This window comes from Trematomus bernacchii, unplaced genomic scaffold, assembly GCF_902827165.1.
Source record: "Trematomus bernacchii unplaced genomic scaffold, fTreBer1.1, whole genome shotgun sequence".
NCBI classification, from domain to species: Eukaryota; Metazoa; Chordata; class Actinopteri; order Perciformes; family Nototheniidae; genus Trematomus; species Trematomus bernacchii.
The window spans coordinates 2,968,175-2,985,475 of NW_022987581.1; the positions used below are offsets into that span (position 1 = coordinate 2,968,175).

The 17,301-nt window shown below is 41.9% G+C and overlaps 1 protein-coding gene across 4 annotated transcripts in view; it reads left to right on the forward strand.

Moving 5' to 3' along the window:
* Positions 1-17,301, forward strand: part of smurf2 (SMAD specific E3 ubiquitin protein ligase 2) — an 85,800-nt gene that overhangs the window by 34,242 nt on the left and 34,257 nt on the right. For 2 of the 4 annotated variants that reach the window (XM_034127077.1, XM_034127080.1), the window contains 5 exons: positions 123-231; positions 6,436-6,575; positions 11,534-11,599; positions 14,304-14,388; positions 15,157-15,240. In XM_034127077.1, coding sequence (XP_033982968.1) covers positions 123-231; positions 6,436-6,575; positions 11,534-11,599; positions 14,304-14,388; positions 15,157-15,240 — 484 coding nt within the window. The remainder of the gene's footprint in view (positions 1-122; positions 232-6,435; positions 6,576-11,533; positions 11,600-14,303; positions 14,389-15,156; positions 15,241-17,301) is intronic. The other 2 variants (XM_034127078.1, XM_034127081.1) reach the window with 1 other exon arrangement.

Sequence of the window (17,301 nt, forward strand, 5' to 3'; positions counted from 1 at the left end):
CCCACAGCGGAGAAACCTCAGCGTCTGCCATGTTGTCATTCTGTGTCCTGTTGCATGTTTTCTGTTGTGTCTTCTTGGTGATTGTGTCTCAGCTCTGTGTGGTTTTGTCTCTCCTCCTGCAGGCCTCCCTGATCCCTTTGCTAAGGTCGTTGTGGACGGTTCGGGGCAATGCCACTCCACGGACACAGTGAGGAACACACTGGACCCCAAGTGGAACCAGCACTACGACCTGTGAGTCCCACACACAATATCTTAAAGGTCACCTATTGTGCAAAATCCACTTCTTCATGTCTCTTCTACATCAACATGTGTCCCCTCTTCTTCATGTCTCTTCTACATCACCATGTGTCCCCTCTTCTTCATGTCTCTTCTACATCAACATGTGTCCCCTCTTCTTCATGTCTCTTCTACATCAACATGTGTCCCCTCTTCTTCATGTCTCTTCTACATCAACATGTGTCCCCTCTTCTTCATGTCTCTTCTACATCAACATGTGTCCCCTCTTCTTCACGTCTCTTCTACATCAACATGTGTCCCCTCTTCTTCATGTCTCTTCTACATCAACATGTGTCCCCTCTTCTTCATGTCTCTTCTACATCAACATGTGTCCCTCTTCTTCATGTCTCTTCTACATCAACATGTGTCCCCTCTTCTTCATGTCTCTTCTACATCAACATGTGTCCCCTCTTCCTCATGTCTCTTCTTCATCAACATGTGTCCCCTCTTCTTCACGTCTCTTCTACATCAACATGTGTCCCCTCTTCTTCATGTCTCTTCTACATCAACATGTGTCCCCTCTTCTTCATGTCTCTTCTACATCAACATGTGTCCCCTCTTCTTCATATCTCTTCTACATCAACATGTGTCCCCTCTTCTTCATGTCTCTTCTACATCAACATGTGTCCCCTCTTCTTCATGTCTCTTCTACATCAACATGTGTCCCCTCTTCTTCATGTCTCTTCTACATCAACATGTGTCCCCTCTTCTTCATGTCTCTTCTACATCAACATGTGTCCCCTCTTCTTCCTGTCTCTTCTACGTCATCTTCTGTGTGTGTGTGTGTGTGTGTGTGTGTGTGTGTGTGTGTGTGTGTGTGTGTGTGTGTGTGTGTGTGTGTGTGTGTGTGTGTGTGTGTGTGTGTGTGTGTGTGTGTGTGTGTGTGTGTGTGTGTGTGTGTGTATGTGTGTGTGTGGTGGTCTACCTCTCTGTTTATTAGCATACCTCCCACCTCTCCAGAGCCTTACTGTGATTACGAACAGCAGCCGTTACAATACCTCACAGCTCTCTGTATTTAACCTCAACCGGCGAGCGCCCTGCGAAGTGTCAGGCTGTCATTAACAGGACTTAAACCCTAACAGATCCTACATCTGTTCTCTCACTTATCCTAATACTCCGTGATGACATAACCCTTCAGAGTCCCTGGGAGAAGTGTTTAAAGAAACACAAAGGAGTGGCGTCGTTCATGTCTTGCTGTAACCTTCGTTTCCCAGAGACCCTGTGAAGGTAACCTGGGAAAGAGACGTGAGTGAGAGTGTGAGAGTGAGAATGTGAGAGTGAGAGTTTTCCAGTGTTCCTCCGGTGTTTATCCAGCAGCGAGAGGAAGCACATGTCTCCGTTTGTTTGGTTGCTGGGGAAACAGGACCCTCTCTCGACATGGATGTTAAATCAGCTGCTCGTGTCACTTTTGACAACAGGGGGAAAAAGTCACCGTGTGTGTGTGTGTGTGTGTGTGTGTGTGTGTGTGTGTGTGTGTTCACCTTTTAAAAGATGGATTGATGGAGAGGACAACACAGGGTCCTGGCTCAGTGGAATCAAAGGCTTTCAGACGTGATGCTATGGACCGTGTTTAAGTTAAGGATATTATCAACAAGGTTTTGTGCTTTTATTTGGTGAATTACTCTAATTATCGACTAGATATGGGCTGCAAAAAAACGTGTGTGTGCAGCTTCGTTAAGATGGATCGATGGAGAGGAGAACATAGTCTTGTGTGATATATGATATATTATCAACAAGGTTTTGTGCTTTTATTTGGTGAATTATTCTAATATGTGCTACACAAAACCACCAGACTCCAATGACACAATGAGAGATTTTACCTCGCTAATCAGTGATAAACCAACTTTATTCAAACTTGATGGATATACAATGCCCTATGAGGTTTATCATGAGTGTAACCATGAGTGTAACCCCCCCCCCCTAACTGTGTGTAGTGTGTATCCTCGTGTCCAGCAGCAGGCCTCTCAGGTGGTGTGTTGTTGGAGGAAAGAGAGGTTTTAATTGAGCCGTCTGTCTGGCTCACTCTCATCAAAACAGAGCCTGAAACACCTGGTGCTCTGACCGCTTTAAGGCTGTGTGTGTGTGTGTGTGTGTGTGTGTGTGTGTGTGTGTGTGTGTGTGTGTGTGTGTGTGTGTGTGTGTGTGTGTGTGTGTGTGTGTGTGTGTGTGTGTGTGTGTGTGTGTGTGTGTGTGTGTGTGTGTGTGTGTGTGTGTGTGTGTGTGTGTGTGTGTGTGTGTGTGTGTGTGTGTGTTCAGAGTACAGCAGACTAGTGAGTGAACTGTGACCCTTCTGCATTGTTGCAGGAGTTGGCCGGCATGCCAAAGATAGCAGACCGTCTTTGTGGCTGCCTCTCACACTCTGTGGTGGAAAAGTTATTATTTTTTTGCTTAAAATGTCCCTGAGTGAAATGACCCTAAAGTATTTAAGATATAAAAGCTGGTTAAAATATCTTAAAGAGGATATTTGCTCCTGTTCAGGTTCATATTAGTATTTAATGTCTCTTCAGAGAAACCCCCTACAGGAAAGGGAAAAAATAACAACCAAAAAACCATTCAGAAAACCACTGACTTAGACCATGGACACCAGTGCTAAAATGCAGACTTATCTCAGGATGTTGGACTCATTCCTGCACCACTCTATTACATTTGGTGGTCTTTTGGTCTTTGATTGTACATTATGGATAAAGTAACATCAATAGGAGTTGTGATTGTCTTTTCCTCAGCCCTTTATCAAATCTCCGTCTTATCTTTCCTTAAAGGGGACCTATCATGCAAAATGCACTTTTTGATGTCTTTTCTACATCAACATGTGTCCCCGGTGTGTCAGGGAACTCGCGCAGCGTCAGAAAATAAAACCCTCTCTCTTTTCCTCCGTACCCACATCTCTAAAAACGGGGGAACAACGGAGCTGATCCAGATTTGCGTCCGATATGACGTAATATCTGAGATGTGGACCCACGGCCCTATCAGAAACGTTGCTATCAGAAACAATGCCCGACTGTTTTGGACGTAATATGGTCGGTGTTTACATTAGCATCGCTAACACTCAGAGCTAACCTGTACTGGAGAGCATGTGTGTGAAGAAGCAGGAAATAAAAAGGAACTCACCTTGTGGTATAACCGGCAAGAGAGAAAGCCTTTGAGCTCCATACTGTTTCAGAAATAATCCTTGATAATCCATGATATGGCGTTTCATCACGGCAGCATTTAGTTTAGACAGTAGCTGCCGGGTCCCGCATGAGCTCAGCCCCCTCCTTTTTTATTTGTATCAATTATTTATTTTTTAAAGCTTTATACATAAAATCAGCACTTTTGAAACAGGAAGTGAAATAGAGGGATATGAGGCATGGCTAGAATGGGTGATCTGTTTGGTATTTTGAGCAAAACACTTCATAGACATGTTTTTTATATATTTGTATATATCTGAGACCTATGCTATTGCCTAAAAATAGCATGATAGGTGACCTTTAACTTACAGTAAAATCAGAGTGAATAAAAGACAGAAGACAGTTTTTCGAGGACAAGGACACAGTGATTAATTAGTATTATAATGATAACAGCCCTTCATCATGTTGTAGTGTTTCCTGACCTTTTTGGATTCCCCCTCCAGTGTGCACTCAGTCACATTTGGTTAATTAAAAGTCCTTCAAATACCTTGTTATTAAATTATACATATGCAATGTTAAGCACTCAGTCTAGACTGGAAATTATTTACGGCCCACTCATCCATCCATTTTCCACTCCCCATCCCGGCCGAGTTGCACCCAGTTAAAGCCCCATTAATGTCTTTTATTAGGTCCGTGGTGTTAATATGTCGTAGAATTAGAAGGGCCACAGTGCATTGGAAGCAAATCTGTCAATCAATTTAAGAACATGAGCAGATTTCCAGTCGTTAGCAGTGAGTTTAAGTGTCGGGATTTCCCTTTTTTTTCTGTTTGTACCTCAGATTGTTGCTGTAATGACACGTTGTTCTTTCACTTTCACCATATGTTCTTGGCAGGGACTTTCAGGGAAAAGTCCAGCGAAGGAAAGCACATCTGACTCTTTAAATCTGCTTTTTATTGCGATTTTCCCATTGTCTCTCGTGCATGTGTGTTATTGCCTTCGACTGGTATTAAAAACCTTAGCCAGACTAATGAATTTTATTACGTGGAGGGTGATCCAGATGACGGGGGTTTGGTTGAAATGCTCCCTCCCGTCACGTCTGTCTGACATTCTCTCACATCGCACCCCAGACAGGCATTTGGCTCGGACTCAAAATGTCCAGACGTCTTACTCACAGCCCCATTGTTTCATATCCCTTTTGGTAAGCAGCATGATAATTACAGTGGGATGCAGTTCTGCGAAGCGTACAGATGATTAATTTTCGACGCGGAAGCCAACCAGAGCAGATGTGCAACAACAGGTTCACGGGGGATTTGATCACACTCGATACGCCGGACACATGAGGAGGAGGAGAGGAAGGGGAATGGAAGAGACACACAGTCAGGAAATGATCTGTCTCATCTTATTCCTTTTCTGAATACAACACAGTTACCTGAACATGTTCCATACTTGCATAAAGTTGTTTTTAGCCATGCTAGCAATCAGCGATTCCGTTGAAAATTGGTCAACGTGTCCCAGACAGAAAGGGAGAAATTCCAGTCAAATATGATCTGTTTAAAAGCTTAAAAACTATTGATAGGATGGCTGTATAAAGAGTAGCTTCATCAAGGCATGTCGATCACTTCAAGTCCTTTCCAAAGACTAATTAAATACAATATTAAATATGCCAACAAATATGCAAGCCTACGCCGAAAACATAAAGAATTGCCCTCAATGTAAGGCCTACATGTTCTCATATAAAATAAAACAGAATATCAATAATTTTTAAACCTGTAACATTTCAATGAGGGCATGCTGCTTCCATCTTAAAATCAAGTGCAGCATGCTAACACGCTAAATTAAAATTGGAATCAACATTATACCCGTTTAAAATCAGCCTTTTTATAAGACTGTGTTTGGATTTGAGATATATGTTCTGGCATGTTCCTTTATTTATATTTTAAATATTTAGTCATGTTGCAAATGCTGTGATTTTCCCCCAGAATGCAATAGGTCTGATATGATCTCCTGAACTGCTTCAAAATAGTTTACTCAAACAACCCATTTTGACAGCATGATTGATGAGCGTTTAAACCTAAATTAACTGGTCATTTATCATTCTCATATATATGGGGAAAAAGCTTCCTTCTTAGTCACTAAAGTGAAACCAAAAGTGTCTCGAGAACTCGATGCGAGCCTAATTTAAAATGCCATTTTCTCGCCCCTTCATCCACAGTCTGACCGATATTTTCATGGCTCCAATTTCTTAAATGTTTGCTCGTCATCACGTCACAGTTTCTCCGTCCTGTCTCCCTCCTCCTGATATGTTCTGTGAATAAATGATTCACAGGATCACAGTCTGTGGTGTTCAGACGCTCAGGATCACAAGTTCACATCCACCGTCTGGAAAATCCCTCAACTTCCCCACCTTCCTCTTCCTCTTCCTCCTCCATGTCCAAACTGTGTCTCGTAATGTGTGTGTGTGTGTGTGTGTGTGTGTGTGTGTGTGTGTGTGTGTGTGTGTGTGTGTGTGTGTGTGTGTGTGTGTGTGTGTGTGTGTGTGTGTGTGTGTGTGTGTGTGTGTGTGTGTGTGTGTGTGTGTGTGTGTGTGTGTGTGTGTGTGTGTGTGTGTGTGTGTGTGTGTGTGTGTGTGTGTGTGTGTGTGTGTGTGTGTGTGTGTGTGTCCAGAGTACAGCAGACTAGTGAGTGAACTGTGACCCTTCAGCATTGTTGCAGGAATTGGCATCTGGTCAATTTGGACATTCAGTGGTCTGTTATTTCGTTATTAAGACGGGTTAATGGTCAAGAAACCGTGACACAGAGAGTTACAGAAAACCTCGATCAGTGCTGCCGTCATTTCAAATGGTTGCTATCGTTGTTGGTACGGTAAACAATCATGTTTGCATCAATGTGTTGTAATGAATTGTTGATTTATTGAGTGATTAGCCAAGCTGGAGTGATTGAAGAACTGCACACTCTGTCATGGTATCTTTCGCTGGATAAGGGGTCAAACAGTGATTTTCATGGTGTCTATGAGAGCCATTAAATGTCTCCTTCTTCTGTCCTTCCTTTCAGATACATCGGAAAATCAGATTCCATCACCATCAGCGTGTGGAACCACAAGAAGATCCACAAGAAGCAAGGAGCCGGGTTCCTGGGCTGCGTCCGCCTGCTTTCCAACGCCATCAACCGCCTCAAAGACACGGGCTGTAAGTGTCAGTATTACTCCTTTTATTATTATTACTACCACAAATGTCTTTAGCTATATGAGTCTATGTATGGTCGCCGTTGGAAGGAGCCATGTCATATATAGAGTGGTACAGGAATGAGTCCAAAACCAGGAAATTAGTCGGCCTTTTAGCACTTCTTTGTTGCCTCTTCTGGAAAATCAATGTTTTTTGAATGTGTTGTTTGGTTAGAAGCCCTAAATAAGGTCTTTGAAACTGAAGATTTTTTAACGGTTTGTGCTACGACATTAAATATGTCAGTAAATAACCCCACTGGTGAATTTAAAAACAGCAGTTGCTAACAAGTGTATAATGAGACGACTAAACGCCATCACGCCCAACATTAGCCGCCTTTAGCTTAGCGGTGGTGACGTGAAGTCATGTGACCGTGCTGTAGTTCCTTTATAGCCCAACATTAGCCACCTTTAGCTTAGCGGTGGTGACGTGAAGTCATGTGACCATTGCTGTAGTTCCTTTATAGTCCCAACATTAGCCACCTTTAGCTTAGCGGTGGTGACGTGAAGTCATGTGACCGTGCTGTAGTTCCTTTTATCCATGTCATTGCCCACCTTCGTTTCCTTCCTTAGCCAACATTAGCCACCTTTAGCTTAGCGGTGGTGACGTGAAGTCATGTGACCGTGCTGTAGTTCCTTTATAACCCAACATTAGCCACCTTTAGCTTAGCGGTGGTGACGTGAAGTCATGTGACCGTGCTTGTAGTTCCTTTATAGCCCAACATTAGCCTCCTTTAGCTTAGCGGTGGTGACGTGAAGTCATGTGACCGTGCTGTAGTTCCTTTATAGCCCAACATTAGCCACCTTTAGCTTAGCGGTGGTGACGTGAAGTCATGTGACCGTGCTGTAGTTCCTTTATAGCCCAACATTAGCCGCCTTTAGCTTAGCGGTGGTGACGTGAAGTCATGTGACCGTGCTGTAGTTCCTTTATAGCCCAACATTAGCTTTTCACTGCAGAAATCATAAAGTGGTGTTAACATGTGGAGACTATCCTGCTGAACTAAACGTGTAAGTATCATAAACGTTTGTTTGACACAGAGATTATTTTCTGCAATCATCCAATTGATTTTTTGTGGAGGGAACCAAGGAGATGCTATCTTCAGGGTCAGCCTACAAAAAATACTTCACCCCTTCAGCACTCTATGGTAAATGAGGCAGCATCCATCAAGCCAGCTTTATTCCTGTAGTGTGATAAGAAGCAGGGGTTAGTGACAGAACATAGTGTCGCTCCTTTTTAGAATCCTGACAAAGGCCAGGCCTGTAGAGGGGGGTCAACACTCTGCCAGAACAGGAAGAGCCAATCAGCATCACCCTGCAATTACAGTAAAAATGTCAGAAGCTAACTGGATAAATGAGGCAGAGGCTTTGGTAAATGGCTCCTAGTTAAAGCAGTAGCTTCTGGAGCTGGAGGGTTTGTAGACATCGTATAATCCCAGCGCTTTAAACACAATAATACTACTTTCTTATTATTACATTACTGAAATGTTTTAGCTAAATGAGACTCGAGATGGTCGCCAGTGGAAGGAACCATGTGACATATGCAGGAATGAGTCCTAAAACCCGGAAATTAGTCAGCCTTTAACCACTTGTGCTTCTCTTCTCTGGAAGTCAATTGTTTTCTGAATGTGTTTTTGGTTGTTAGCCTGAAATAAGGTCTGTGGTTAATAATAAGCGTCAAGAAAAAAACTGCGGTTGCTAACAACTGGCTAAAAAGGACTAATAAACACAATCAAGCCAAACATAGCTAAGCGGTGTTGTCATGTGACCGTTTGTTTATAGCATAACGTTAGCTTTTTACTTCTCGAGATTGCATTTACACTTCAAGTATAATATTGCCATTAATATGTGGAGATTATCCTGCTGAACAAAACGTGTAAGTTTCATAAATGTAACACTTATTTTCTGCAATAATCCAAAATCCAATGGAGAAATCCCATTGGATGCTGCCTTCAAGGTCAGCTTACAAAAATACATCATCCCTGCACCCTTCTTTTTGCAAAAATGTTACAGTCAACCCAAGAAGCTTTACAATTAAACAAAAATGTCTGAATCAACGCAATGACCTCTCAACAGACTTTTCGGGGGGCATAACGGCAACCGCTAGAAAACACACAAAACAAAAGACTGACAAACACTCACCACAAAAGAGAGAACACAACAAATCTACGCTTACACTTTAATGGCTCTACAATTATGCATGTCTGCTTGAAATGACCGGTTGTCTAGATCGGCAGACGGAGATAGAGGGAGGTTAGTTACAAGGGCATGTTGTGTGTGTTTGAACACATGCTGCCAGTCTGCGGTGGAAACTGAGAGGAAAACTAACGGAGAAACTAACGGGGTGAGGAGGAGGCCAGCAGAGAGAGGAAATGCAGAGGCAAACCACTCACAGCTGTGGCACAAGGTTCAGGTTTCCTGTGTCGCTCCAGGAAAACATTATTGTCAGGGGGCTTCTAGGAAAAGACTATAAAGGAACTACAGCACGGTCACATGACTTCACGTCACCACCGCTAAGCTAAAGGTGGCTAATGTTGGGCTATAAAGGAACTACAGCACGGTCACATGACTTCACGTCACCACCGCTAAGCTAAAGGTGGCTAATGTTGGGCTATAAATGAACTACAGCACGGTCACATGACTTCACATCACCACCGCTAAGCTAAAGGTGGCTAATGTTGGGCTATAAATGAACTACAGCACGGTCACATGACTTCACGTCACCACCGCTAAGCTAAAGGTGGCTAATGTTGGGCTATAAATGAACTACAGCACGGTCACATGACTTCACATCACCACCGCTAAGCTAAAGGAGGCTAATGTTGGGCTATAAAGGAACTACGGCACGGTCACATGACTTCACATCACCACCGCTAAGCTAAAGGTGGCTAATGTTGGGCGTGATGATGTTTAGTCGTCTCATTTAGACACTTGTTAGCTACCGACGTTTTTAAGTCCATCAGTGGGTAATTTACTGACATATTTTGTGTCGCAGAACAAAACCTTAAAATCTCTTAAGCTTGTGTTAACCACAGACCTTATTTAATTCTAACAACCAAAAACACACTCAGAAATCCATTGACTTCCAGACCAGGGAACCCAAAAATGCTAAAATGCTGACTAATTCCCGTGTTTTAGGACTCATGCCTGCACCACTATTGCTTTATTTGTCTGCATTGAAACATCTGTACTTCGATGCATCTCAGAGTGATTCCTCTTGTACTCAGAGACATGTTTCTGTGTGTTTTCTCTGCGGCGGCTGACCCTCAGTTTGACCGCTGCCTGGTTCTGTCGTTGTTTAGTCTAGACAGACATCCTGAGCTGATCTGCATGACACCCAGACAACAGAGCGCAGATAGTGCCATTTCTCATGTCTGCAGGCAGCTTGGAAGTTTTTTTTAGCTCTGTTTCTTCTTTTTTTCCCTCTCCGCCTGATCTCTCTTTCTCCCTCACTCTCAAATTCCGCAGACTTTAAGAAGTTCAGACAAAGAGTTTCCAGACTTTGGCAGAAGTTCATGTCCATGCTAAGACTGAGTGGAATAGTGCAGGCTTTGTACGGAAATTTGTCAAATGTTTGACCTCTGCATTTGAACTGAAGCCGGCTCTGTACCGACGCTCAGTGAGATCTTTACAACCCGTGGCTGTTCCACAAAAACCAGCCATCTGTTCCCGGGCAGAGCCAAGCTGTGGTCTGCAGACAGGAGGGGGGGGGGGGGGGGGCAGGAGAGGGATGTAAATGATACTGTGGTGCAGGAATGAGTCCTAAAACATGCAGCGTTTTACCACTTCTGCTTCTCTTGTCTGGAAGTCAATTGTAGGTTGTTAGCCTGAAATGTGGTGAGATTTTACTGATGATTATTTATCAAAATACTCCTTGTGTAAATATTTTGTAAAAGCATCATCCCATACAGTGGTGCAGGAATGAGTCCTAAAACATGGAAGTTAGTCAGCATTTTACCACTTCTGCTTCCCTTGTCTGGAAGTCAATGGTTTTCTGAGTGTGTTTTTGGTTGTTAGTCTGAAATAAAGTCGGTGGTTGATGATTATTTATCAAAATAGTAATTTTCATAACATTTTGTAAAAGCATCATCCCATAGAGTGGTGCAGGAATGAGTCCTAAAACCCAGAAGTTAGTCAGCATTTTGCCACTTATGCTTCCCTTGTCTGGAAGTCAATTGTTTTCTGAATCTGTTTTTGTTGTAAGCCTGAACTAGAGTCTGTGGTTAAACATTACTGATGATTATTTATCAAATTACTACTTTTCTTAACATTTTGTAAAAGCATCATCCCATAGAGTGGTGCAGGAATGAGTCCTAAAACCTGGAAAAGATTTAGCATTTCAGTACTTCCAGTTTTTGTCTTGAAGCCTTCCGAGTAAATCGCCAGAAGCGCCGACACCTCCTCATCTCCACCGCTCCCATGTTTTCTTTTGTGTTGCCATAAGTTAGTCTCTCTCCGTTGGTGCGCTGGGCTAATGCTAATGCTAATGCGAGCAAATAAAATGGCGGCTTCACAAAAACTTTTCAGAGTTTTACGGGGCGTGGTTTGCAATCCGCCCAGCCAATCAGAAATTGGAACCTTTTCCTCCCCAGGAAAGTACCTGCTCTCTAGCAGGGACTAAAAAGGGGGGAAAAGGTTCCCGAAAAAAAGTTCAGATATTTTTGGTGTGAACGCAAAAATCCCAGGAACTATCTGAACTATTCCAGGGAAAAGTACTCCGGTGTGAAAGCGCCTATTGAGACTGTTTATTGCTTATTGTACATTTTGTCTAACTTTATTACATCTCCGATTAGATGGAAACACTGACATTGAAATTCCCTTTTCAGGACATACTAGTTTAAATGTAAATCTAATGAAACCTCTCTCCTCTTTTCTTCTCATTTCCTGTTTGTCTCTCTTTGTTTTTCACTTCTTCTTTCTGTCTTCTCTCCACAGATCAGAGACTAGACCTGAACAAGCTGAGTCCCAGCGACAGCGACACGGTCAGAGGGCAGATAGTGGGTGAGTGCAGATGGACATGAGATAAGATAAGATAAGATAATATAAGAAGTACTTTATTGATCCCAATTTAGGAAATGTTTGCGTTGCAGCAGCGTAAAAAGACAGGCATAGTACATCAAAGAAATTAAAAGACTAGAAATAAACAATCCACAATTTAAACATCTCAAATAGAAATAAAATAGCATTCAAAAAGTAGAAAATATACATACATTTACAGTAACAAAATATAAAACAGGATATTATATATACATTAATTGTGTAAGAAATGGATTATGAAATGCCAAACAAGGATGCATTTAGTGTCACAAACAGATTGAGGAAAAACAGCCACTTTAAAGGGGACCTATCATGCAAAATGCACTTTTTGATGTCTTTTATACATAACTATGTGTCCCCGGTGTGTCAGGGAACTCACGCAGCGTCAGAAAATAAAACCCTCTCTCTTTTCCTCCGTACCCACATCTTTTAAAAACGGGGGTACAACGAGCGGATACAGACTTGTTGCCGATATTACGAAATTTCGGATGGCGGACCCACAGAAAGTTGCTATCAACAACAACAACAATGCCTGACGTGTTTTGGACGTAATCTCGTCTTTGTTTACATTAGCAAGCCTCGCTAACACTCAGAGCTAACCTGTACTGGAGAGCACATGTGTTTAAAAAGCAGGAAATAAAAACTCACCTTGTGATAAACCCGCAAGATAAAAAGCATTTGAGCTCCATACTGTTTCAGAAATAATCCTTGATGTGGTTTAGAACAGGATGGCGTTTTATCACAGCAGAATTTAACTTTATCTCCAGTAGAATTCTGACCAGGCATTAGCTCCGCCTCCTCGGACCCAAAATCCGCGTTTCTCTAAGGGCTGCAAAAGAGGGGTATGAGCAGTATGAGGCATGGCTACAACGGGTGATCTGTTTGGTATGTTAAGCAAAAAACTTCACAGACATGTTTTTTATAGGTATGGCCCTACAATATATTTTTCCAATATAGCATGATAGGTCCACTTTAAGTGAAATTCTAATAAAAGTTGCACAAAAACCTAAAATCGTTTTTTTTCTGGGATGTTTTCCACCGGTCGTCTGCTGCAGCATGAGGTCAGATGAGCAGCATGTTGTCACTTTGCATTAAATATTCAGAGAGGTGGTATACTGACCGCTAATGGGCAGCGTTTACAGCAAAAGCAAACAAAGTGAAAGCCAAGGTTAACTATTTTAAAGTCATTACAGTGTTTTCCTTAAAATTATCTTGTCATCTTTTATTCGTAGCTTTGACATTCCTCTCATGGAGCTTCTAATGGTTTTCCATGCTCTGGTTTGTCTCTGCGACGAGGCACATATATATATATATAAAATGAAAATATATGATCGTAAATTAACCTTTCTTTACACATCGTTAAGACAAGAGGATGACGAGGCGGCACAAAGGACATTAAACACAAATTAGGATTGAAAAAAACTCAAATGTAGGTTTAAAAAAGAATATCTTAATTTTAGGGGAGAAAAAGGGGATGAAATATTGTATTTTAAATACAGAAGGTCAGTTTTTGGTGATGCTTGCTTAGGTTTGAGTTACAGGGTGTCCGCGGGGTCTTAAAAAGTATTAAAAGTTGATAAATCAATTTAGCGAAAATGAAGGCAACTAAAAAGTATTAAAAAGTATTAAAGGGCATTTTCCAAGGTATTACATATTGTAGCTTGTTTTCAATAAGTATATAAATTGTCCAAAGAGGTTGTATTCTACAGTCTGCCTGAATGTAATCATTGCGTAGGTGTGTAGTGTGATTCTGTGTAGTTTATTTATGGCATCCCGTTGGATTTGACGTCATCTGAACAGGACATCGCACGCTCACTGCTTGATAGCGCGCGAAGGTCCGTTTACGCCGGTTGTTAAACAACATCGTTATGGGGAAATGCAAGTCTGCGTCCAAATGGTTGGAAGATAAGGAGGAAGGACTATCAATACTGAATATAGTCAATGTGAGGTAGTGTGTCGCCAATGTAACCGGTTAAAACTCAAAGTGGCGATGAGGTCTTAAAACGTATGGAAAGGGTCTTAAAGAAGGTCTTACATTTGACTTCAGGATTCCTGCATATACCCTGAGTTAACAATAACAACATTGGGGACGAACAAGGTGATATTTTAGCTAAACAAGAAAAAGCTCAATATGATCTGATTAAAATATCTGACCAAAAACGTCTAAAAGGTTTACAGTTTTGAATTAATTTAAATAGCAACTCTTTCTTTCAGAAAAATCTAGTAAAGACAACAAAAGAACAAAATTAACACTTAATTTAGAAATTTAAAAAATGAATAGTTTAGTCAATTTAAATATGTAAAAATGTGTAGTCTATACGTTGAAAATATTAGTTAAAAAGGGCATAATATAGTCACAGTATAGTCTGTTAAAAAACAGAAAAATGTATTCTGTCAAAATATCCCAAAAATGTCCTATTATCGTATGTCGCATAAACGTAAGTAAAGTACTTATCTATCTATCTATCTATCTATCTATCGATCTAGACCAGCAACTGTATTTTGAAATCAAGTATTTGATAGTAAGAGTGTGTGTAGTAACGTGTGTGTGTAGTAACGTGTGTGTGTGTAGTAATGGTGTGTGTAGTAACGTGTGTGTAGTAACGTGTGTGTGTAGTAACGGTGTGTAGTAATGTGTGTGTGCATCTGTGTGCCGTGTGTTCTGCAGTCAGCCTGCAGTCCAGGGACCGGATCAGCTCCGGCGGCCCGGTGGTAGACTGCAGCCAGCTGTTCGACAACGATCTCCCAGACGGGTGAGTGACTCTGGAGCAATCGTCTCACAAGGAGTTTATCTAGAGGCTGTTGCAGATCCTAAATGCTGCGTTCAGGTACAGTGGGGGAAAAGATGTACGGATTATGAGGTTTCTGTGGGCATTAAAGGCAGCGTTTACAGCGAAAGGAAACACAATTAAACCTGTTTTCCATTTAACTTACTTTTTGACAATTAAGAGGTTTACCAACAATTGCCATAGAAAAAACAATAGTAACAGAAGCTTTGCACACGCTACAGAGTCCACAAAGATCAGATAAAATGTCTTTCTTTTAAAAAATATTGAAGGTTTTTTGCAGCTTTCTTGGTCTTTAATATATCAAGTAAGGGGCCATAATTCAGGTAAAGCCAACGTTAACAATTTGAGAGTAATTTCAGTATTTTCTTTCTAAACATCGTGGCATCTTTTATTCGTAGTTTTGACAGTTTTCATTCATAATTAAGGAGCTTCTGCGGTGGTAGCGAAATCCATAGGGACTTTGCTTATATATATATATGATGACTGTCCATTGACACCTCCGTGGTGAAGTGTCAGATCTCATCACAAATAGCAACGGCACTTATTGTTAAGATGCAAATGAAAGGAAATTGTCGGACTTCTTGCCGTTCATTCTAAAATCATGTTATCTGATTTCTCTTACCAGTTGTTCATGCATTTCTGTATTGCTTTCATCTCCCCCAAAATCTAAGTACAGACTAGTATTTTGATCTTGTGATCTATCTTCTCACTGCCTGTATGTTTGTGTTGCAGCTGGGAGGAGAGGAGGACGGCGTCAGGGAGGATCCAGTATCTGAACCACATCACACGCACCACGCAGTGGGAGAGGCCCACCAGGTGAGAGACACTCTGCAGAAACACTCTGAAATCAGGCACTCTGAAATCAGGCAGAAACACTCTGAAATCAGGCACTCTGAAATCAGGCAGAAACAATCTGAAATCAGGCAGAAACACTCTGAAATCAGGCACTCTGAAATCAGGCAGAAACACTCTGAAATCAGGCACTCTGAAATCAGGCAGAAACACTCTGAAATCAGGCAGAAACACTCTGAAATCAGGCACTCTGAAATCAGGCACTCTGAAATCAGGCAGAAACACTCTGAAATCAGGCACTCTGAAATCAGGCAGAAACACTCTGAAATCAGGCAGAAACACTCTGAAATCAGGCAGAAACACTCTGAAATCAGGCACTCTGAAATCAGGCAGAAACACTCTGAAATCAGGCAGAAACAATCTGAAATCAGGCAGAAACACTCTGAAATCAGGCACTCTGAATCAGGCAGAAACACTCTGAAATCAGGCACTCTGAAATCAGGCCAGAAAACACTCTGAAATCAGGCAGAAACACTCTGAAATCAGGCAGAAACACTCTGAAATCAGACAGAAACACTCTGAAATCAGGCACTCTGAAATCAGGCAGAAACACTCTGAAATCAGGCAGAAACACTCTGAAATCAGAAACACTCTGAAATCAGGCAGAAACACTCTGAAATCAGAAACACTCTGAAATCAGACAGAAACACTCTGAAATCAGGCAGAAACACTCTGAAATCAGGCACTCTGAAATCAGGCACTCTGAAATCAGGCAGAAACACTCTGAAATCAGGCACTCTGAAATCAGGCAGAAACACTCTGAAATCAGGCACTCTGAAATCAGGCAGAAACACTCTGAAATCAGGCAGAAACAATCTGAAATCAGGCAGAAACACTCTGAAATCAGGCACTCTGAAATCAGGCAGAAACACTCTGAAATCAGGCAGAAACACTCTGAAATCAGGCACTCTGAAATCAGGCAGAAACACTCTGAAATCAGGCAGGAACACTCTGAAATCAGACAGAAACACTCTGAAATCAGGCACTCTGAAATCAGGCAGAAACACTCTGAAATCAGGCAGAAACACTCTGAAATCAGAAACACTCTGAAATCAGGCAGAAACACTCTGAAATCAGAAACACTCTGAAATCAGACAGAAACACTCTGAAATCAGGCAGAAACAGGCGGATAGACGATCCCTGACCTCAGTGCTCTCAGACTAGAGTAGATTTCTCCAAAGAACATAAAAAGAAAGCGGAGGGCGCTCCAGACGGTGTTTAATGATGCGGAAGAGCCAGCAGGTCACGGATCTGACAGAAGAGGAGAGGGAGAGGAGAGGAGACGAAGAGGAGGGAGATCTTCCCCCGCTCCGTCTCCGTCTCTTTATCCATGTTTTCTTTTTATCGGCTCCTACCTCAGGCGGTTGCAGGAGTATGGATTTCCCATTTAGCACCTGAAGACTTCCTAAATGCAGCCTATTGATTAGCTGCTGTTTGCAGAGATCTCTCATTTAACACCTTCTTATACGCTTTCTTTTTAACACTGGTAGCTTTTCTACTATTTGTCTTTATCTAGTTAGTCAAAAACGTGTCATATTCGATGCTTAAAGGTCTTCCGGAGTGGCTGGAGTCCTAAATCTTAGAAGTTAGACGGCATTTGAGCACTTGCTTTTCCCTCAGATCTAAGGTTTTTGAGTTAAAATGTTTTGGTTGTTATCCTGATATAAGGTCTGGCGTTAACACAAGCTGAAGAGATTTTAACGTTTAATTCTACAACATAAAATACTTCAGTAAATACCCCACTGGTGAATTTAAAAACAGCGGTTGCTAACAAGTGTCTAAATGAGACGACTAAACATCATCACGCCCAACATTAGCCTCCTTTAGCTTAGCGGTGGTGACGTGAAGTCATGTGACCGTGCTGTAGTTCCTTTATAGCCCAACATTAGCCTCCTTTAGCTTAGCGGTGGTGACGTGAAGTCATGTGACCGTGCTGTAGTTCCTTTATAGCCCAACATTAGCCACCTTTAGCTTAGCGGTGGTGACGTGAAGTCATGTGACCGTGCTGTAGTTCCTTTATAGCCC